The 24,254-nt window shown below is 41.3% G+C and overlaps 1 protein-coding gene across 4 annotated transcripts in view; it reads left to right on the top strand.

The window, feature by feature from the left end:
- The window catches only part of LOC106563141 (trafficking protein particle complex subunit 13), a 35,752-nt gene extending 14,502 nt beyond the window's left edge, over positions 1-21,250 (top strand). For 2 of the 4 annotated variants that reach the window (XM_014128401.3, XM_014128399.3), the window contains 12 exons: positions 1,664-1,732; positions 11,721-11,820; positions 13,718-13,802; positions 13,927-14,054; positions 14,265-14,337; positions 14,788-14,832; positions 15,234-15,251; positions 16,982-17,115; positions 17,489-17,687; positions 19,647-19,747; positions 20,031-20,178; positions 20,946-21,250. In XM_014128401.3, coding sequence (XP_013983876.1) covers positions 1,664-1,732; positions 11,721-11,820; positions 13,718-13,802; positions 13,927-14,054; positions 14,265-14,337; positions 14,788-14,832; positions 15,234-15,251; positions 16,982-17,115; positions 17,489-17,687; positions 19,647-19,747; positions 20,031-20,178; positions 20,946-21,053 — 1,208 coding nt within the window. In that variant the 3' untranslated portion in view covers positions 21,054-21,250. The remainder of the gene's footprint in view (positions 1-1,663; positions 1,733-11,720; positions 11,821-13,717; positions 13,803-13,926; positions 14,055-14,264; positions 14,338-14,787; positions 14,833-15,233; positions 15,252-16,981; positions 17,116-17,488; positions 17,688-19,646; positions 19,748-20,030; positions 20,179-20,945) is intronic. The other 2 variants (XM_014128402.3, XM_014128400.3) reach the window with 2 other exon arrangements.
- The last annotated feature ends 3,004 nt before the right edge of the window (positions 21,251-24,254 follow it).

Raw genomic sequence — 24,254 nt, 5'->3', positions numbered from 1 at the left:
TTGTCCCGCCATTGGTTGAGACACAACATGCGCTTGAATACAGGGTGGGTCTCGTGTTTTGGCTGATAAATGTACTAAAATGGAAAAAACATTTACATTTTAACTTTCAAATGGTACCACATCAGAGAATGTTGACTTGAATGGGAATATCTGATGTTTTAAATGATACTGTCAATCCTCCATAGGAAAACTATTGAAATCATAGAAATATAGATAATAGAGTAGGCATAACCATTTAAGTTGACATTCGACATTGGGTGTACCGGAGGCCTTCTTTGTGGTAGTAATTAGAAGTAAAAATTACAATGGTGTACCAGCTAAATTGCAGTGGTCTGATTGGATAGGTCTATTCTATTAATTATATATCTATGATTGAAATGACACCCACCCTGTAGCTAGTTATTTCATCGTTTTGATGTCTTCACTATTATTCTACAATGTAGAAAATAGTACAAATAAAGAAAAACCCTTGAATGAGTCCAAACGTTTGACTGGTACTGTATATATGTGTTCCTTGTCTTTCAGTGATGGGGTCATAATATTTTGTAGCTTAAACAGTTCAAAAAGACGGAGCATCTAGCGACTATCGGAAGTTACTAATGTAACCCCGGTTCTATGAACCAAGTGCAATTTTTAACCTAAACTAAATTTAAGAGCCATTCGTCGATTGGCACGTGTGTTTTTCTGTTGCTGATTAGGAAAAACAAGATAGAAGTCTTGGAGGTGTGTTTCCTGACCTATTACGCATTTGGTTAATGATGTTTGTCCACCATGAGACACTGTAGATGTGGAAGCCTATTTCACTTCCTCAAAATCCTCAGAATGAATCTAAGATATCTCATTAAATCTGTAATGAATTTAGATGTTTTTGCTGAGGATGTTTTAGTTGCACAATTTTACATCTAACTAAGGTGTTTGGGGCAGTATTTTTCAAGTAAAAAAAATGTTTTGTGTTGTCTTACAGTATGTAAACAAAGTCGGAGCTGCTGGGCGGGTCTGTCTCACTGTCTATGCTATTGGATATAGAGCAATCACCGTAGGTGTTCACCCCATGTTAGTGGGAAAATGGACATCATCAAAACCCAACCTTCGTTTATGCTTCGATCACACCGACAGCGTCATTGCATTTTTGTACACCAGAATTACGTTCATCCGATGCCTTGCAGCATCGGATCGCAAAGGCAGTTGTAGTGCGTTCTGTGTGGTACATACTTTGGATTTATCGAACGTATGCGTCAAACTGTATGCGTAGACAGTTTGACAGAAATGGTAGCAGAAGGTGAATGTTGAACTTTTGTTGCACACATCCAGATGATGCTGCGTACTCGTTTGCGCAATGACGCTGTCAGTATGATCAACGCATTACCCGTTGTGACGCACGGATGTTCCAAACTCCGTTTAGACGAGACTGACTTTATGACCAAAATTATCCTATTTACACTTTGTAGTACATTTTGACACTAGAATAACGGTTTCTGACTCATGTCGATGCCACAGGTCGTTTTCAAAGGCACTCGTTGCTCTTTAAAGTGTCAAATAGCATGTTATTTCATGTTAACATGGAATTTTGATCTAGAATTGCAAGTAAACTAGCCTTACCCTAACTGAACAATTTTTTTTTTATTTTTAATTTTTATTTATTTTAATCCTTTGCCTTTCACAGTGATGCGGTTAACAAAACCCACTCTCTTCACTAACATGCCAGTGACATGTGAAGATCGAGACCTCCCAGGTAAGCATCTTGATTTATTTTACTGCCAACATGTAGAGTTGTATAATCTTTATTAGGCCTATCCAATTTTCTTTGCAGCTGTAATTCAAAATAAATGACATGGGCATATCAATATAGAACAGAGAAAAGCTTAAGTCTTGAGTCAATAAGTATTCAACCCCTTTGTTATGGCAAGCCTAAATAACTTCAGGAGTGAAGATTTGCTTAACAAGTCACATAAAAAGTTGCGTGGACCTTGAGTGACTACCCCATCTCTGTACCCCACACGTACAATTATCTGTAAGGTCCCTCAGTCGAGTATGAATCTATGCTTGAAATTCACATCACAAAGACCAGTAAGGTTGTCCAATGCATTGCAAAAAAGGGCACCTTTTGGTAGATGGGTAAAAAAAAAAAAAAGGATATCCCTTTGAGCATGGTGGAGTTATTCATTAAGCTTTTGATGGTGTATCAATACACCCAGTCACTACAAAGATACCGGCATCCTTTCGGGGAGAGAAAGAAAATTGCTTAGGGATTTCACCATGAGGCCAATTAAAACAGTTACAGAGTTTAATGGCTGTGATAGGAAAGAACTGAGGATGGACAACAACATTTTAGTTACTCCACAATACCCACCGAGCACATTTGGGAACCTTAGTTTTTGGTTTCGCATTGGATCTGGGAATGAAGCCATAAGTTTCCTGACCGGTAAAATGTTAAACTTTGCAGGTAGGTTTTATTAACGTTCTGAGAAAAGGAAATTATAGGTTATTTGAAGGTAATTATGTTTCACTTTGACTTTTAATAACACTGCTAGCTTAGGTTAACTGTTTTGAACTCCAAGCACAGATATGACACATGACAATGTATTTGCTTTGGCATTAATCATGCAAACACATTTATTTTTTAATGTGGCACGGTGTCAAGTGAGATTCAAACCTATGATCTTCTGTTCTCTAGCCTTGGAATTAGTCCACGAGGATGGAGCTAGTACGCCATGTTTCTTTTTTTTACTCATGCGAAACTGTTCAGTTTAGTCTATTCAAACAGACCCCATTTCAAAGGAAACAAGCACTCATTAAATCAGGTGTGGCCAATGAGTGGCGCGGCCAACACACCTAACACACTCAACAATATAGAGGATAGAAAAAGTTTTGTTGATGCTGAGAACGGAATGTATATGTTTTTAAATAACATTAGTAACGTTCAAAGAACGTGGTTTTTATGGATTTTTATTTTTATTTTTTAATGTTCTGAGAACAGGACTTTTTAAATGGAAACATGAGGAAACCTGTAGAAAATGTTATGCTGAAGTACGGAAATTTCCACTATTGGAGAACATTCCCAATGTCAAACCAGTTGGAGAACGTTCCTAGAACATTACCCAAATTTAAATGAGATGCCACCATGTTTGAACTTTTAGGAACCGTTCTGTTAAAGTAATGGAATACCAAGAAAATGTTTGTTTTGTCAAATTCCTTAAATGTGCTGAGAATTTTCCAAAGCCAAACAGCTATCCTGCACCATTCTCAGAAATTTGTGGGAAGGATGTATGCTAAATAACCATAGTACAACCATACTCTCACCAAGCTCTAAGAAATATGGTTCTCAAAATATTATGTGCTAGCTGGGTACTAACCTAAATGACAGAGTGAAAAGAAGGAAGCCTGTACATAATGACAATATTCCAAAGCATGCATCCTGTTAGCAGTAAAGCACTAAAGTAATATTGCAAAAAACATTACAAATAAATACATTTTTTGTCCTGAATACAAAGAGCTATGTTTGGGGCAAATCCAAAACATCACTGAGTACCACTCTTCATATTTTCAAGCATGGTGTTGGCTGCGTCATGTTATGGGTATACTTGTCATCAGCAAGGACTAGGGAGTTTTTTAAGATAAAAATAAACTGAATAGAGCTAAGCACAGGCAAAATCCTAGAGGGAAAAACCCGGTCAAGTCTGCTTTCCAACAGACACTAGGAGACAAATTCACCTTTCAGCGGAATAGTAACTTTAAACACAAGGCCAAATATACACTGGAGTTGCTTACCAAGACAACATTGAATGTTCCTGAGTGGCCTAGTTACAATTTTGATTGAAAGGTAGACTCCGCTAAATGACTTTGCCATGAGCAGCACCGCAGATATTGCGATGAGCAAGATGCAAGGCTTCACTCTCACACAGTATCTGTGCATGTGCAGGCTTCGCTTCACGCTGTTACTGCGTGGTAGGCATGGGACCAAAATGGCTGAGAAGTTTAGCCACGTGCTTCAACGCTCTTAGTTGTTGCTGTTTACTCTTTGCACCTACGTAATATCTTTGAGTCTACCTTTAAATTGTCTTAAATCTATGGCAATACTTAAATGGCTGTCTAGCAATGATCAAAAACCAACTTGACAGCTTGAAAAAGAATAATGGGCAAATATTGTACAATCCAGGTGTGCAAAGCTCATAGACTTAACCCAAAAGGACTCGCAGCTGTAATCGCTGCCAAGGTAATTCTAACATGTATTGACTCGGGGTTGAATACTTATCTAATCAACATATATTAGTGTTTTACTGTGTTAGAAGTTTTCTCCCACTCTGACAGAGTATTTTGTGTAGGTCGTTGACATATGACAATTCAATCCATTTTAATCCCACTTTGCAACACAACAAAATGTGGAAAAAGTCAAGTGTTGTTATTACTGTCAGAAGGCACTGTGTGTATATATATTTATTATATATTATAATATCAAGCTCACAGTGAGCCTATGGTAAAAGCATTGATGTAGTGCTATTTAAATCCACGGCCCATACCAACACATTCACATATCATGATTCTCTTTGAAATCAGTATTACTCAGACAGATAAACAGATGCCGGACTCCACATTTCACGAACCATGGTTACATAATTTATGACAAAACTGCACAGCAATCCTATATTCATAGGATTGATATGCAACTTTTCAGTGATATGCCCCTATGATATGCAACTTTTCAGGGAACTTAGGAACCAATATACACAAGCAGTTAGGAAAATTAAGGCTAGCTTTTTCAAACAGAAATTTGCATCCTGTAGCACAAACTCAAAAAAGTTCTGGGACACTGTAAAGTCCATGGAGAATAAGAGCACCTCCTCCCAGCTGCCCACTGTACTGAGGCTAGGAAACACTGTCATCACCGATAAATCCACGATAATTGAGAATTTCAATAAGCATTTTTCTACGGCTGGCCATGCTTTCTACCTGGCTACCCCTACCCCGGTCAACTGCCCTGCACCCCCTACAGCAACTCACCCAAGCCTCCCCATTTCTCCTTCACCCAAATCCAGATAGCTGATGTTCTGAAAGAACTGCAAAATCTGGACCCCTACAAATCAGCCGGGCTAGACAATCTGGACCCTCTCTTTCTAAAATGATCTGCCGAAATTGTTGCAGCCCCTATTACTAGCCTGTTCAACCTCTCTTTCGTATCGTTTGAGATCCCCAAAGATTGGAAAGCTGCCGCGGTCATCCCCCTCTTCAAAAGGGGAGACACTCTAGACCCAAACTGCTACAGACCTATCCTGCCCTGCCTTTCTAAGGTCTTCGAAAGCCAAGTTAACAAACGGATCACCGACCATTTCGAATCCCACCGTACCTTCTCCACTATGCAATCTGGCTTCTGAGCTGGTCATGGGTGCACCTCAGCCACGCTCAAGGTCCTAAACGATATCATAACTGCCATCGATAAGAGACAGTACTGTGTAGCCGTATTCATCGACCTGGCCAAGGCTTTCGACTTTGTCAATCACCACATTCTTATCGGCAGACTCAACAGCCTTGGTTGATCAAATGACTGCCTCGCCCGGTTCACCAACTACTTCTCCGATAGTTCAGTGTGTCAAATCGGAGGGCCTGTTGTCTGGACCTCTGGCAGTCTCTATGGGGGTGCCACAGGGTTCAATTCTCATGCCGACTCTCTTCTCTGTATACATCAATGATGTCGCTCTTGCTACTGATGTTTCTCTGATCCACCTCTACGCAGACGACACCATTCTGTATACTTCTGGCCCTTCTTTGGACACTGCTAACTAACCTCCAGATGAGCTTCAATGCCATACAACTCTCCTTCCGTGGCCTCCAACTGCTCTTAAATGCAAGTAAAACTAAATGCATGCTCTTCAACCGATCGCTGCCCACACCTGCCCGCCCGTCCAGCATCACTACTCTGGACGGTTCTGACCTAGAATATGTGGACAACTACAAATACCTAGGTGTCTGGTTAGACTGTAAACTCTCCTTCCAGACCCAGATTAAGCATCTTCAATCCAAAATTAAATCTAGAACCGGCTTCCTATTTCGCAACAAAGCATCCTTCACTCATGCTGCCAAACATACCTTCATAAAACTGACTATCCTACTGATACTTGACTTCGGCGATGTCATTTACAAAACAGCCCCTAACACTCTACTCAACAAATTCGATGCAGTCTATCACAGTGCCATCCATTTTGTCACCAAAGCCCCATATACTACCCACTGCGAACTCTACGCTCTCGTTGGCTGGCCCTCGCTTCATACTCGTCGCCACACCCACTGGCTCCAGGTCATCTACAAGTCTTTGCTAGGTAAAGCCCCGCCTTATCTCATTTCACTGCTCACCATAGCAGCGCCCACCCGCAGCACGAGATCCAGCAGGTATATTTCACTTGTAACCCCCAAAGCCAATTCCTCATTTGGCCGCCTTTCCTTCCAGTTCTCTGCTGCCAATGACTGGAACGAACTGCAAAAATCACTGAAGCTGGAGACTCATCTCCCTCACTAACTTCAAGCACCAGCTGTCAGAGCAGCTCACAGATCATTGCACCTGCACATAGCCTATCTGTAAATAGCCCATCCAACTACCTCATCCCCATACTGTATTTATTTATTTGTTTATTTTGCTCCTTTGCACCCCAGTATCTCTACTTGCACATTAATCTTCTGCACATCTATCACTCCAGTGTTTAATTGCTATATCGTAATTACCTTGCCACTATGGCCTATTTTATTGCCTTACCTCCCTTATCTTACCTCATTTGCACACTGTATATATACTTTTTTCCCCCTACTGTATTATTGACTCTGTTTGTTTATTCCATGTGTAACTCTGTGTTGTTGTATGTGTCGAACTGCTTTGTTTTATCTTGGCCAGGTCGCAGTTGTAAATGAGAACTTGTTCTTGCCTACCTGGTTAAATAAAGGTGAAATAAATAAAATAAAAATATTTATGTTAACCCTTTACGCTTGTGGGAATTGGCCTATATGGATATGACTTTCTGTTTCTTACAGAAGAAATGCATATGCATAACCATGGTAGCAATTGAAAGGGAACAGTTTGGAGATGATGCAAAATTGATTAGACTGAAGCTGACGACACAACCGTTCACCTGTCACAAGACTGACTGTGCATTTTATATTTACTGTGCTTTTCACTGCATTTGTTGTTAATGAAATTTGAAAATACTCTGGATCCATTCAGTAGCATGATAAGAATATTCCTGGAAAATGTGTTGTAGGTGCAACATAAGACAACAAAAATGACAAGGGTTTGAGTGAAAGGACTAACTGATGTCTCCAAGTGGCCACACCTCTCCAAAGTGTGCACATTCCTTAAATAATTTCAATGCACTTTTATGACTCAACTATAAGGGGCTTTTTTGAGCTCTCCTAGCTGTGCTGTTGAGGAACTACAGCAAGCACTCTTGTAGTTGTTTTGAACACCCAGCCATCACACAATTACTGTTGTTTACACAATCCAAAAACGGTCCATTATAAATCACAATCTAGGTCAGGTGGGCATCATTTCAAAGCTTGTTCTATTGTCAACATGACTAGCTAAGTTTTATAGAAAATGTTATTATAGTGTTAGGTTTTCACAAGGCAATTCAGGTAAACGCATCATTTTGGTGCCTATAGAGTGCATTCAGGTGCATGTGCTGCAGCTAATTTTCTTCACAGTAGACAAACAGGCTCATTCTCTTCAGAATAACCCAGGGTGTGACGCCATGTCATCTTGTAACTGTACGTCAAACAGTAATCATAAACATTGGCACTTTATGTGATATGAGTTTTATGATATGGAAATGTGGAGTGTACATTTGGAGTCACGGGTGTTTGACTCGCTTGTATGACATCAAAGCAGTATTTATTATAATCCTCAACATCTCATCTTTCAAAATACATTGAGCCCTTTTAATTTACAGCATTTCCCTCACTCAGTCAAATGTTTAGGGAAAGTTGCCCAAATAGCGGGGGGGGGGGGGAATCTTCTTGTCGCAAGCAGTGCTCATGTTCAAACCATACAGCATGAAGTCTGATATCATGTATAGCATATTACGGTACAGCCACTGCGTTCCAATTTAAACATTTATCATTGCATTGGCCAAATAGGGCATTTCCAACGGGTACGAGTGTAAAGGACTACCAAGAGAACGTGTAAATCAGCTAGCTTTCCTTTACTGGGGTTAAGCCTCTAGTTAAAATTCCAGGCATGACGACAGTAAAATGAATTGAGACAATTCGTACATTAACCTCTAAAATCCAGTCGGCAATCAATTTTCAAATTATGTACAGGACAACAATCCTGTCCCCATGAGTAGGGCAGACGTATCGCATATCTCAGCTGAAATGACAGAACGTGAGACAGGTTGAAGAGGATAATTCCTTGGCTCCCATGAAGCTTGGAAAGTGGCTACTGAGACCAGTGACAAACATAATCCAGAAGTAAACTCTGACGTTATAAAGGACCCCGAAGGTGGTGCACCTCTCCACGGAATACAAAAGAAGGCAGCCAAACATCAATGCTGGCCTTCATTCAAACAATCCGGAATCAACAAACACCCAAGCGGCCCAGGGTACCAAGCTCCCCATCAGAGTCTGGAGTTCGGTCACCTGCAGAAATAACGGCTGATACGGAGGATGTACACTACCATTCAAAAGTTTGGGGTCACTTCGAAATGTCCTTGTTTTTGAAAGAAAGCAAAAAAAAAATTGTCCATTTAAAATAATATCAAATTGATCAGAAATACAGTGTAGACATTGTTAATGTTGTAAATGACTATTGTAGCTGGAAACGGCAGATTTTTTTTAAATGGAATATCTATATAGGCATACAGAGGCCCATTATCAGCAACCATCACTCCTGTGTTCCAATGGCACATTTTGTTAGCTAATCCAAGCTTATCATTTTAAAAGGCTAATTGATCATTAGAAAACCCTTTTGCAATTATGTTAGCACAGCTGAAAACGGTTGTACTGATTTTAAAGAAGCAATACAACTGTCCTTTAGACTAGTTGAGTATCTGGAGCATCAGCATTTGTCGGTTTGATAACAGGCTCAAAATGGCCAGAAACAAATAACCTTCTTCTGAAACTCATCAGTCTATTCTTGTTCTGAGAAATGAAGGCTATTCCATGTGAGAAATTGCCAAGAAACTGAAGATCTTGTACAATGCTGTGTACTACTCCCTTCACAGAACAGCGCAAACTGGCTCTAACCAGAATAGAAAGAGGAGTGGAAGGCCCCGGTGCACAACTGAGCAAGAGGACAAGTGCGTTACAGTGTCTAGTTTGAGAAACGGACGCCTCACAAGTCCTCGACTGGCAGCTTCATTAAATAGTACCCGCAAAACACCAGTCTCAATGTCAACAGTGAAGCGGCGACTCCGGAATGCTGGCCTTCTAGGTAGAGTTCCACTTTCCAGTGTCTGGCAAAAGAACACAATCTTAATCTTTTATTTTTATTGGCCAGTCTGAGATATGGCTTTTTCTTTGCAACTCTTGTCAGCTACTGACAAAGTGGATACTAGGAAATTTCAATGTAAGCCAAGACGGAAAACCTCTGGAGGCAGATGACAGAACAGGATCTTTCCTTGCAAAAAGCACTGAAGTCTGGTCTGAATGATGACGGACGTATATTTACAGCACTGAGAAATAAGGCGGTAAGGAATTAAAAAAAAAATAAAAAAAAGCAAAAGTGGAGTTATTTTTAAGAGTGATCAATGATGGAAAAGGCAAACTAACAGGGGAGGAGCTGAATTATCCTGAATTAAAGGTTAATGGGATTCTAATTCAAGACTCCGATTTCATATCCACCATCTTTAACAATTTTTTTGTTGACTCTGTCAGAGAACTGGCTCAAAGATTTTCAACCAAGACCACAGTTCTCACTCTCATAGATAGTAATAAACCAATATTCAGAATTCCTGAAGTCTCAGCGTCAGCAGTGGACAGTATTATTAGCTTCTTTAGGAGCTCTAGAACAAAATATGTATTTGGTCTAGACACTTTATTCCCCTATTGTACTAGATGTCCATCAAATATGGGTTCTTCGCCGGTGCTTGGAAGTCTGCTGCAGTGATACCGGTTTTTAAAATCTGGTGACCTAACACTGGTGGAAAATGACCGACCTACAAGCATTCTTCCAGTGCTATCAAAAGTAGCTGAAAGTTGGGTGGCTGATCATCTGACTGATCACCTCATTCAGGGCAACTCCATACATCAAATGCAATTTGGATACAGAACTTACCATTCTACCGAAACAGACAATTGCTCTTTTCTGGGTTGCATTAAATCTAAACTGAACATAGGTGGTGAGGTCGGCACAGTCTTTTTGGATTTTAAAGACCTTTGATACTGTGAATCATGAGGTCCTCCTATCCAACTATCCTCCCTTAATGGATAGTTATTAGTTGGATGTATTCCTATCTGACAAACAGAAGTCAATGGCTGCCTTTGGGGGACACTCAGTCGGACTCAATTTACTATAACATTGGGGTCCCACAAGGGTCAATATTAGGCCCCCTTCTCTTTACCATCTATATAAATGATCTTCCACTTGCTTGCCCACAAGTTAACATGCAGACGATACATTTCTGTATGTACACTCAAAAAATAGACAACTAGTTGTTAACTGAAGCTATGGTACATGTTTCTAAATGGATTACTAATTATTGCCTGCATTTAAATATCGACAAGATTGTTTATGTACTTCTCTAAGTAATCCATTGATTTTTCCCAATGAGCTGTTCTTGTTCATGGGGAGAATCTGAAAGTTGTGTCTAACTTCATGTATCTTGGTGTCATTTTGGACTCCAACTTGACAATTTTAAGAAACGTGAAGGTGGTTAACACGGTCAAGTTTGGATTATCCAACTTCAGGTTTATAAGACCTTTCCTTCCTCAGCCTTGTGTTTAAGATCCTGCATGGTCTTGTCCCTCCACCCCTATGCCGGCATAGGGGATTGCGTTGTCCTATTTTGACTCAGTAAAATCGGTCAATGCAATGCCCATGGACTTGAGAAGCTGCACTGATTATTGTAGTTTTCAATTTAAATTGAAACATGGCTCAAATCTATCCAAACCTGTACACGAGTTATCTGTGGTTCCTCATATGTAAGACGACAGTTGATGATAGTGTTGTTGTTGTTGTTAGAATGATATATTATTGGATGTAATGTATTTGTATTTTGTATTGTTTTAGTGAGTATTGGTATAGTGTGCTGTGTAAAGGCACTTACCTGCCCAGGGACTACGGGTGCACATTAGCTTTTGGCTAACCCCAGCACATTTACATGGATGTTGTGATATTGATGTTGATTAATATGCATCGTCCCCCGAAGATAATTTAGTGTTTTTCATTTTGGAGGCCTGCCTACTGCAATGTGAGCACTGGGCTGGTAACCCAACGCCACGGAACCCATAAATCACAGTGACACTTCTGGGTAGGGACGCTATTTATACCAGGATGGAGAAATGAAATGAAGGCATAGCCGTAAATCAAGATGAACGACTAGAACACTATATTTCAGAGACAGAAAATAAATTGTGAATGTTTTTATGCCACCCAGCTCTCGTATCTTCCACACTACTCCTCTGAAGGCAGCCTTTTACTCATAGATTTAGAATATTGACGTTGATCATCAATATTTCATTTACAAAACTAACATGATGGGAAATATGATGAGACCTGACTTGTGTGTGCGTGCATTCTGCAGGAGATTTGTTCGGTCGGCTCATGAAGGAGGACCCATCCACTATTAGAGGAGCAGAAGCTTTAATGCTGGGAGAGTTGCTCACACTACCTCAGAACTTTGGGTAATAAACACTACAACAATAGCCCTTTGAACCCTTTTACGTATATAGAACAGGGTGAAACATCTAGAGAAGCACACACAACTAGCTTTTATCATTGTTTACACTGAATGTACAACATTTTTTAAACACCTTCCTAATATTGCCCTCAGAACAGCAATTTGTTGGGGAAATGGACTCTACAAGGTGTCGGAAGCGTTCCACAGAGATGCTGGCCCATGTTGACTCCAATGCTCACAGTTGTGCCAAGTTGGCTGGATGTCCTTTGGGTGGTAGACCATTCTTGAAACACACGGGGAAACTGTTGAGTGTGAAAAACCCAACAGCATTGCAGTTCGTGACCCCTTGACTTTTTCCGCCGACATCGCCCTTTTGCATCTGTGGTGAATGGTAGCAGAGCCAGAGCGGTATTTGTCAGATCATGCGACATCCCAAAAATTGGTCTTCTCACAAAAAGCGTCCAAACGGTAGCGTCCAAACGGTTTGGCCTACAAACCAATCGATTGAATGCTGAGACTCTCATTAGCACAGTGGTGCGCTCCATTTTTGGTAGTGGAAGTATACAGTGCATTTTGAAAGTATTTAGACCCCTTGACTTTTTACAAAAAAAAGACGTTACAGCCTTTATTTCCCCCCAAAAATTGCATCAATCTACACACAATACCCCATAATGACAAAGCAAAAACGTTTTTTTTTTTTTTTGTTGCTAATTTATAAAAACTTTAATTGAAATATCACATTTACCTAAGTATTCAGACCCTTTACTCAGTACTTTGTTGAAGCACCTTTGGCAACGATTACAGCCTTACGTTTTCTCTCCAGAGATGTTCAATCGGGTTCAAGTCCCGGCTCTGGCTGTGCCACTTAAGGACATTCAGAGACTTGTCCCAAAGCCACTCCTGCGTTTACTTGGCTGTGTGCTTAGGGTCGTTGTCCTGTTGGAAGGTGAACCTTCACCCCAGTCTGAGGTCCTGAGCACTCTGGAGCAGGTTTTCATCAAGGATCGCTCTGTTCATCTTTCCCTCGAACCTGATTAGTCGCCCAGTCCCTGCCTCTGTTAAACATCCCCATAGCAGGATGCTGCCACCACCATGCTTTACTGTAGGGATGTTGCCAGGTTTCCTCCAGACGTGACGCTTGGCATTCAGGTCAAAGAGTTGAATCTTGGTTTCATCAGACCAGAGAATTTTGTTTCTCATGGTCTGAGTCCTTTAGGTGCCTTTTAGCAAACTCCAAGCGGGCTATCATGTGCCTTTTTACTGAGGAGTGGCTTCCATCTAGCCACTGTACCAGACATGCCTGATTGGTGGAGTGCTGCAGAGATGCTTGTCCTTCAGTGTCAGTGACCATCGGGTTCTTGGTCAACCCCCTGACCAAGGCCCTTCTCCCCCAATTGCTTAGTTTGGCAGGGCGGCCAGCTCTACGAAGAGTCTTAGTGGTTCCAAACTTCTTCCATTTAAGAATGATGGAGGCCACTGTGTTCTTGGGGACCTTCAATGCTGTAATCAAGTTGTAGAAACATCTCAAGGATGATCAATGGAAACAGGATTTACCTGAGCTCAATTTCGAGTTTCATAGCAAAGGGTCTGAAAACGTATGTAAATAAGGATTTATTTTTAATACTTTTTAATATTTTTAATACATTTGCAAAAATAAAAATGTACTGTTTTCACTTGGTCATTATGGGGTATTGTGTGTAGATTGATGAGGAAACAAATGTATTTAATCAATTTTAGAATAAGGCTGTAACATAATACAATTTGAAAAAAGTCAAGGGGTCTGAATACTTTCCGAATGCACTGTATATGGAAATGTATACCATATATTAATCATTTTCAGTGGGCATGTTAGTCTGTTGTCTTTGTGTGTGACACTTGTGTAATAACTTTCCTCTGCACAGAAATATATTCCTTGGCGAGACCTTCTCGAGTTACATTAGTGTGCACAATGACAGCAGCCAGGTGGTCAAGGACATACTAGTAAAGGTACAATACAGATTTACATCAATCCAATGGAAACATCTTTCATCTCTGATGAATCCACTTGTCCTATTCACACTCCTTTAAGTGAAATCAGTCTTTTTTTTTTTTTTTTTGGCATGTCTTACAGGCAGACCTGCAGACCAGCTCTCAGAGGTTAAACCTATCAGCGTCCAACAACGCAGTCACAGAGCTGAAGCCTGATTCCTGCATTGATGATGTCATCCACCATGAAGTCAAAGAGATTGGGACTCACATGTACGTTTTCTTTTCTGACATGGAGTCAATCTGGAATGACACCCTATTCGCCATATACTACCCAACTTTTGATCAGTGCTCTATATAATTCTGGGAAAAGGGTGTCACTCGAGACACAGCTATGGGGAAAATCTACATTAACACATCTGCAAAGATGCATAGGAGTTCATTTGAGTGCTAATATGCAAAGAATTTGTGTCTCTACTCCAGCTTGGTTTGTGCAGTCAGTTATACCACACAGGCCGGAGAGAAGCTGTACTTCAGGAAGTTCTTCAAATTTCAGGTGAGTTTCAAAGCAACCTTTATTTGAACTCTCCCATTCCCCCTCACTGAGTTATATTGGAAGAGCGGACCTCAACCCTGAACAATGTCACTGGTCCACGTCTGCTAAATAACTAAAAAGGCAATAGCACACAAGATTTGGCTTTCGACTACCGAACAATCTCACTACCTACTATCCTCAGTTTCAGACGGGATGTACTCTGAGTCACACAATGAAACTAAATCCAACTTCTCCAGTAATACTTTTTTGTATAAGATATACCGACTGTTTTGAATCAAATTTGTTGGCTCCTGGATTTAAGTATTTTCTGTTACCAGAGATAAATGGCTATGTTTTCTAATGTTGTGAAGGAAGATGGCTGAGTATTTTTATGGCTGTTGAGTGGAGGAATCGTTTGAGAAATCATTTGAGATATTTGCATAATTTAGCTTGCAATGTATTCTCAATCAGGTTCTGAAGCCGCTCGACGTCAAAACCAAGTTCTACAATGCAGAGGTATGTTTGTTTCTCTTTCTCCCAGCTGCACTTACCTCACTGTTTTATTACCTGTACCAAAACAATGACAAATACAGTCATCCTACCAGCTTATTCAACTTTCCATCTTCCACCTTTGTCAACATGCTTTAGCTATCTTCACTCATACATAGTGACATCTTCTTTTCCATAAATTTCCACTATCAATTCAGCAATTGGTTTTTAATTTGACATTAAAATAGTTTGCTGTATGTCATGTTTCATTCCATGGTCAGGCATTTTCCATTGGTGACGCATATAGTAAAATGTGCTTATATTCTCTCATAGTAGTTTCATTCTCTAGAGCATCAGATGTATTGTCACTTTCATTTGACATGTAACCTTCATTTGTTTGTCTCTTGTGTTTTTATTTTCTCCATTAGAGTGACCTCAGTTCCGTGGTAATAGTTTTTTTTCTGTTTTCATTGCTCTTAACCCTCGCTTTCTTAATCATTTTTGTTGCAGCAATGTCTGTCTGTCTGTCTTTTTCTGTAGCCAATGAGCAAGAGAAAAGGCAAAATAATTAAAAGGCATGCATGGACGTTAACACGCTAGCTTTCAATGTGTTGAGGAAACATTTCTGAAAACTCCATAACGATATTGTGGGGAATAAAAGTCTGTAGGAAATCTCAATGGTACATTAGCCTGGCTGATGTGAGGGAGACCTGTGACACACTGCTCTGGACAAGAGCCCGTTGATGGTACAATATTTGCGCAGAAATTGGCTTGAGCTTTGATTGGTTCTCTCTCTCAAAAAAAAAATTGAGTTGAGACCTTAAGTTGTTTGGATTTCAAAATCCAACAGTTGTATTGGAAGGGGGCAGCGATCGGGAGCTGTGTGGGGCTGTCCATGTGGGTGTTTGAGTGAGAAAGACATGGAGAAAATGCACAGGCCCCTTCAATATCAACGCATCATGCCGACATCAAAAGAGCCTTTCCAGACTGTGAAGTCAGGAAGATTTCAAGTTTGGTTTCAGCCAGACTAGAGAGCTATTACTTTTCGCAAGGAAATCACAGGTATCGTGCTGCGTTAATAAAGGTCCATGAAATGCTTTTTCCACTGTTTTGCCGTTGCTCTAACTTTTCCTCTTCGATGCTTTTTCCCTCTTGCTAACTCATCTCTCACAGGACTTTCTCAGCCCTAGACAAAATTGGTGTAGGGCTGTGAAATATCACCCTATTCCCTATATAGTTCACTACTTAGGGCTCTGGTCAAAAGTAGTGCACTATAGGGAATATGGTGCTATTTCAGACAAAGCCTAGGTCTGAATGATTGTAGTGGGGTTTCCATTTCTACAGTTCTTTTGAAGGATTGGATTCAGAATGTAGATTTGAATGATATCTCTGATGTAAAGGGCTGTACATTTTAATGATGTTTGTGGAGTTGGTGATTTATGAATCTGATTTGTAAATGTATATGTTTATTTCACTCTTTAACTGAAAGAAACTCTTTCAAGAGTCCAAATAGATCTGATCAAGTGAAACATTGTTCACGTAAAGCTATGGCCAAAAATAGCTGCACTACATGGGGTATAAGGTGCTATTTGAGATGTGTCAGATCTGAGGGTTTGGGTTGGCTGGATGACTGGTCAGGCTCGGCATGGGAGATGGGAAGTAGAGGTGCTCTGCTCTGTAACAATAACCCCAGTCTGGCAGAATGTTTCTGTCTGTGGTCCCTACTTAATCACTAGCCTTTGGATTAAAGGCATGAACTAATCTCGGAGCACTCCTCTGTTCAGTTCAGTACTAATCCACTCCTCAAAGGTAAACTGAGCAGACTTCTGTACTCCATTTGGGCCCCACTGGTTGATTTTTTTCATAGGACTGACAAAGAAACAAAAACCCTGTCTTACTGGGGTTCTAATGTGTAACATTTCAGACACATTCATACAGTATATGCCTAAATTATACAGGTACTTTGGTGTTTTCTAGATTCTACCTGTATAAATGACATGTATGCAGAAAAATGTGACACACACTAGGCCTAAATTAAATCTACAATATCCCCTTGAGTGGCCAATATAAATACATTGAAAGGGGATTGAAGTCGAAGTGCTGCCCAGTTAGATCCTTTGAGGTGTTCCTCTAGTTAGTATTAGCGTCTAACGTTAGCGCCGACCCCTGACCCCAGACAGACGAGGTGTTCCTGGAGGCCCAGATCCAGAACATCACCACGTCGTCCATGTTCATGGAGAAAGTGTCCCTGGAGTCCTCCATGATGTACAACGTCGCCGAGCTCAACACTGTGGAGACTGAGGACGAAGGGTAAGGGAGACGCACATCTCTCACTCACTCACACACACACACACACACACACACACACACACACACACACACACACACACACACTTTAGCTTTGTTTGGATTGTACAGTAAAAAGGCAGTAAAATAAAGAAGAAAAAGGGAACCAACAAGAGTTTCTAGTGTCAATACTTTTAGTGTTATTTTACAGCTTTTTTTGTTAAAACATTTAGAAAGTGGAAGCTGTATGACTTCTGATTTCGAAACTATGCTGCTTACAAAATACAGCATTCACTTGGCCAGGTTTTGTCAGTGTAGCTGAAGACGCCCCACTATATGTCAAAGGTAATAGGTTTTCAGTGTCAGCTCAGACTTCTCCACCCTTGCTGTGTTCCAGAACGTCTACATTTGGGAAGATGTCTTACTTGCAGCCCATGGACACGCGCCAGTACCTCTACTGTCTGAAGCCCAAGCCAGAGTTTGCAGAGAAGGCAGGCGTCATCAAGGGCGTGACGGTGATCGGCAAACTGGACATTGTGTGGAAGACCAACTTAGGAGAAAGAGGAAGGCTGCAGACAAGCCAGCTACAGAGAATGGTACCAGTACATTATCAGTTACAGTATATGATTCCTAGTCACAGTATACAGTATGGTTGTTGCATAACAGGACATTCTCAGTCTCAATGCTGTGTTTGTCTTTGTGGTCATTTGTTGAGTGGTGGTGGTGATGATGTTGGGTGTTGATGCTGTCATTGTTCTTGTCAGTCATACCTGGGCTGTTGCCAAATGTTACTCATTGGAGAATTACAATGAAAATAGCATAGCTCAAGATGATGATTGTATTCGCAGCATTGACGAAAGCTCAGCCTTCAACACCATAGTACCCTCCAAGCTCATTAAGCTTGGGGCCCTAGGCCTGAACCCCGCCCTGTGCAACTGGGTCCTGGACTTTCTGACGGGCCGCGCCCAGTTGCTGATCCTGCCCCACAAGGGTGTGTGCTCAGGCTCCTCCTGTACTCCCTGTTCACCCATGACTACGTGGCAACGCAGGCCTCCAACTCAATCATTAGGTTTGCAGACGACACAACATTAGTAGGCCTGATTACCAAAAATGATGAGACCGCTACAGGGAGGAGGTGAGGGCCCTGGCGGAGTGGTGCCAGGAAAATAACCTCTCCCTCAACGTCAACAAATCAAAGGAGCTGATCGTGGACTACAGGAAACAGGAGAGGGAGCACGCCCCTATTCACATCAACGAGACCACAGTGGAGAAGGCGAAAAGCTTCAAGTTCCTCGGCGTACACAGACCGTGTGGTGAAGAAGGCGCAACAGCGCCTTTTCAACCTCAGGAGGCAGATGAAATTTGGCTTGGCTTCTAAGACCCTCACAAACTTTTACAGCTGCACAATTGAGAGCATCCTGTCGGGCTATATTACCACCTGGTATGGCAACTGCACCCTCAGGGCTTTCCAGAGGGTGGTGCGGTCTGCCCAACGCATCACCGGGGGCACATTGCCTGCCCGACAGCACCCAATGTCACAGTAAGGCCAAAAAGATCATCAAGGAGATCAACCACCCGACCCACAGCCTGTTCACCCCTCTACCATCCAGAAGGTGAGGTCAGTACAGGTGCATCAACGCCGGGACTGAGAGACTGAAAAACAGCTTCTATCTCAAGGCCTTCAGACTGTTAAATAGCCATCACTAGCCGGCTACCACCTGGTTACTCAACGCTGCACGTTAGAGGCTGCTGCCCTATATACACATTTAACTTTTATTTAACTAGGCAAGTCAGTTAAGAACAAATTCTTATTTACAATGATGGCCTACCGGAAAACAGTGGGTTAACTGCCTTGTTCAGGGGCAGAACGACAGATTTTTACCTTGTCAGCTCGGGGATTCGATCCAGCAACCTTTCGGTTACTGGCCCAACGCTCTAACCACTGGGCTACCTGCCACACCTAAACATGGAATCACTGGTCACTTTAATAATGTTTACATACTGTTTTACTAATTTCATATGTATATACTGTATTCTATCCTACTATCTTTTAGTCAATGCCACTCTGACATTGCTCGTCCTAATATTTTATATATTTCTTAATTTCATTATTTTAATTTAGATTTGTGTGTGGTAAATTGTTATATACTACTGCTCTGTTGGAGCTAGGAACGCAAGCATGTCGCTACACCCGCAATAACATCTGCTAAATATGTGTATGTGACCAATAAAATTTGATTTGATTTGAATTTATTCTCAGTTGAGTAATGCAGTCATTCTACACGGTTTCCAAATTGGTTTACAAATGCATCACAAATTGCGTACCAACCAAACGACCACCCAAAAACACAAAAAGCGAAAAATTAACAAAATACAAAACACAGTGCAATCTAAAGTGGCCTAAACCATGGTCCCAGATGATGCCCTTCTTGTAAGCCTAACATGAAGAAAATCGGTCCAAAATTGTATGAGTTAAATCCGAAAAATGTATGTACCAACATTTCGGTCTGTCGACCTTCATCAAGGTATTTTATTTCCCCTCTTGTCGCCGCCAGGCTCCAGGTTATGGAGACGTCAGGCTATCACTGGAGATGATCCCAGACACTGTCAACCTAGAGGAACCTTTCGACATAACCTGTAAAATCACCAACTGCAGGTATAGTCATACAGACTCTTCAAATATTATTGTACACCAGGGTTGGGGTATGTAGCGTTTCAATTCAGTTGACTGAATTCAATTTAAATGAATTGAAATGGAATTGACCTCAACTCTGCTATACGCATGTACTGATCTTTATATGCTTTAGTCAACTCCCCTGTCTGTCATCGTCATGCCATTTCATTCATGTACAAGAAGGAATGACAACCGATTAGTCAGATGGCTTGGTTAAAGAACATACCGATGTGTAACCAGGCTGGATATGTGTGTGTTGTTGCAGTGAGAGGACCATGGACCTGGTGCTGGAGATGTGTAACACCTGCTCCATCCATTGGTGTGGTGTATCAGGGAGACAGCTAGGCAAAGTCAGCCCCAGTGCCTCACTCGCTTTGCCCCTCAAACTCCTCTCCTCTGTCCAGGGACTGCAGGTATTTCGAAAGTTATTCACGTTATAATACTTGGTAACACTTAGGTTAAAGCAGAGAGGTATCAAGCTTTAATACTTGTCACAAGCATGTAATACAGTGTTGGTTTTGTCTTTTAACAAGGCTTATAATATGTTATGTCCCTCGATCCATAACATTTTCAACTGCCTCAAACTGTCTCTTATTTAGTGTGTGGTCATTGTGAGATGATTAAAAGATATTATAAGGCCATACCATTTTAATTACATGTTTAATGAATGCCCCACTTCACTTTTCCCCCAAAATAAAAATGGAATCTGGAAAATAAAAAGTTGCAATATTATAGCAAAGATTATAGCAAAAAGAATGTCCTCAAGCCTCCAGTAAAAAGAGAGACACAACTTCCTCACGGATTATGGCTGAAGTTTGCCTCCTTTTATCCTCCCCAAGAGGCTAAAATCTGTTGATTAGGTCGCTAGCTGTTGAACTAAGTTTGCTATAGTATTTTAGCAAGAAGGTCCACTTTTCAATGTTTTATTTACTCACTCGCCTTGACAATAAATCCGTTAAACATTCAATTGGCCTAAATGGGGTCATATATGCTCATGACAAGTTTTACAATGCATTATACCTGGATGCTTTTAGTGTTACCCACAAAGCATGTATGACCCTTTATGATGTCTTGTTATAGCCAAGGCTTATTATTATGTTACGTCTCACTTTGACTGTTAATAGTTAAAAATGTATTGCTGATAATAACCATAACTAATTACCATTTGCTTGTATTTCAGAGTATATCCGGCCTGAGACTAACCGACACATTTCTGAAGAGGACGTATGAATACGATGACATTGCACAGGTGTGTGTGGTCTGTCCATACATGAGCCGGGAGAGCTAAGACACTTCCAGACCCCAGCACTATAAATCTCAAATGGACCAACTTCCAAACTCTGCACCTATACTATCACCTTACAGTACACACCCCAAGGTTATCATGTTTTAACAGATGTTATATTTTTAATGTTTTCTTTGCAACAAAAAAATCTGGATTTTAAATGAATGTGCATTTAAATGTGAATAAAAGCGTTAATTTAATCCATGGTTTGTTGTGCTTTCATTAGAAAAACATGTATTGTGCACTATATACAGTGCCTTCGGCAAGTATTCAGACCCCTTGGCTTTTTATTAGGTTACATCCGTATTCAAAAATTTTATTTTTTTCCCTCATCAATCTACACACAATACCACATAATGACAAAGCAAAAAAATATATTTAGACATTTTTGCTAATTTATTAAAAAATGTAAAACAAATATCACATTTACATAAGTATTCAGACCTTTTACTCAGCACTTTTTTTTAAGCACTTTTGGCAGTGATTACAGCCTTGAGTCTTCTTGGGTATGATGCGACAAGCTTCGTACAGCTGTATTTGGGGAGTTTCTCCCATTCTTCTCTGCAGATCCTCTCAAGCTCTGTCAGGTTGGATGGGGAGCATTGCTGCACAGCTATTTTCTGTTCTCTCCAGAGATGTTCAATCAGGTTCAAGTCCAGGCTCTGGCTGGGCCACTCAAGGACATTCAGAGACTTGTCCCGAAGCCACTCCTGCGTTGTATTGGCTGTGTGCTTCGGGTCGAACCTTTGCCCCAGTCTGAGGTCCTGCGTGCTCTGGAGCAGGTTTTCATCGAGGATCTCTCTGTACTTTGCTCCGTTCATCTTTCCCTCGATCCTTACTAGTCTCCCAGTACCTTCCACTGAAAAACACCCCCACAGCTTGATGCTGCCACCACCATGCTTCACCGTAGGGATGGTGCCAGGTTTCCTCCAGACGTGATGTTTGGCATTCAGGCCGAAGAGTTGAATCTTGGTTTCATCAGACCAGAGAATCTTGTTTCTCATGGTCTGAGAATCCTTTAGGTGCCTTCTGGCAAACTTCAGGCGGGTTGTTATGTGCCTTTTACAGAGGAGTAGCTTCTGTCTGGCCACTCGACCATAAAGGCCTGATTGGTGGAGTGCTGCAGAGATGGTTGTCCTTCTGGAAGGTTCTCCCATCTCCATAGAGGAACTCTAGAGCTCTGTCAGAGTGACCATTGGGTTCTTGGTCACCTCCCTGACCAAGGCCCTTCTTCCCCCGATGGCTCAGTTTGGCAAGGCAGCCAGCTCTAGGAAGAGTCTTGGTGGTACCAAATTTCTTCCATTTAAGAAGATGTGTTCCGTGTTCTTGGAGACCTTCAATGGTGCAGAAATGTTTTGGTGCCCTTTCCCAGAACTACTCATTCAAGGGTTTTTCATAATTTTTACTATTTCCTACATTGTAGAATAATAGTGAACACATCAAAACTAGGAAATAACACATATGGAATCATGTACAGTCGTGGCCAAAAGTTGAGAATGACACAAATATTAATTTTCACAAAGTCTGCTGCCTCAGTTTATATGATGGGAATTTGCATATACTCCAGTGTTATGAAGAGTGATCAGATGAATTGCAATTAATTGCAAAGTCCCTCTTTGCCATGGAAATGAACTGAATCCCCAAAAAACATTTCCACTGCATTTCAGCCAAGCCACAAAAGGACCAGCTGACATCATGTCAGTGACTCTCTCATTAACACAGGTGTGAGTGTTGACAAGGACAAAGCTGGAGATCACTTTGTCATGCTGACTGAGTTCGAATAACAGACTGGAAGCTTCAAAAGGAGAGTGGGGATCATTGTTCTGGGAATCATTGTTCTTCCTCTGTCAATCATGGTTACCTGTAAGGAAACACGTGCCGTCATCATAGCTTTGCACAAAAAGGGCTTCACAGGCAAGGATATTGCCAGTAAGATTGCACCTAAATCAACCATTTATTAGATCATCAAGAACTTCAAGGAGAGCAGTTCAATTGTTGTAAAGAAGGCTTCAGGGCGCCCAAAAAAAGTCCAGCAAGCTCCAGGACCGTCTCCTAAAGTTGATTCAGCTGCGGGATCGGGGCACCACCAGTACAGCGCTTGCTCAGGAATGACAGCAGGCAGGTGTGAGTGCATCTGCACGCACAGTGAGGCGAAGGCTTTTGCAGGATGGCTTGGTGTCAAGAAGGGCAGCAAAGAAGCCAGTTCTCTCCAGGAAAAACATCAGGGACAGACTGATATTCTGCAAAAGGTACAGGAATTGGACTGCTGAGGACTGGGGTAAAGTAATTTTCTCTGATGAATCCCCTTTCCGATTGTTTGGGGCATCCGGAAAAAAGCTTGTCCGGAGAAGACAAGGTGAGCGCTACCATCATTCCTGTGTCATGCCAACAGTAAAGCATCCTGAGACCATTCATGTGTGGGGTTGCTTCTCAGCCAAGGGAGTGGGCTCACTCACAATTTTGCCTAAGAACACAGCCATGAATAAAGAATGGTACCAACACATCCTACGAGAGCAATTTCTCCCAACAATCCTTGAACAGTTTGGTGACGAACAATGCCTTTTCCAGCATGATGGAGCACCTTGCCATAAGGCAAAAGTGATAACTAAGTGGCTCGGGGAACAAAACATCAATATTTTGGGTCCATGGCCAGGAAACTCCCCAGACCTTAATCCAATTGAGAACTTGTGGTCAATCCTCAAGAGGCGGGTGGACCCCACAAATTCTGACAAACTCCAAGCATTGATTATGCAAGAATGGGCTGCCATCAGTCAGGATGTGGCCCAGAAGTTAATTGACAGCATGCCAGGGCAGATTGCAGAGGTCTTGAAAAAGAAGGGTCAACACTGCAAATATTGACTCTTTGCATCAACTTCATGTAATTGTCAATAAAAGCCTTTGACACTTATGAAATGCTTGTAATTATACTTCAGTATTCCATAGTAACATCTGACAAAAATATCTAAAGACACTGAAGCAGCAAACTTTGTGGAAATGAATATTTGTGTCATTCTCAAAACTTTTGGCAACGACTATAGTAACCAAAAAAGTTTTAAACAAATCAAAATATATTTTATATTCTTTAAAGTAGCCACCCTTTGCCTTGACAGCTTTATACACTCTTGGCAGCTTTACACACTCAAGATACTGTACAAATCTGCCTCTGAAGCGATTTCATTATATGATTTCACAACAAGACTTAAC

This window comes from Salmo salar, chromosome 11 (genome assembly GCF_965601325.2).
Source record: "Salmo salar chromosome 11, fSalSal1, whole genome shotgun sequence".
Lineage (NCBI taxonomy): Eukaryota > Metazoa > Chordata > Actinopteri > Salmoniformes > Salmonidae > Salmo > Salmo salar.
The sequence above is the reverse complement of the archived record's forward strand: the minus strand, read 5'-3'. Positions and strand labels throughout refer to the sequence as shown.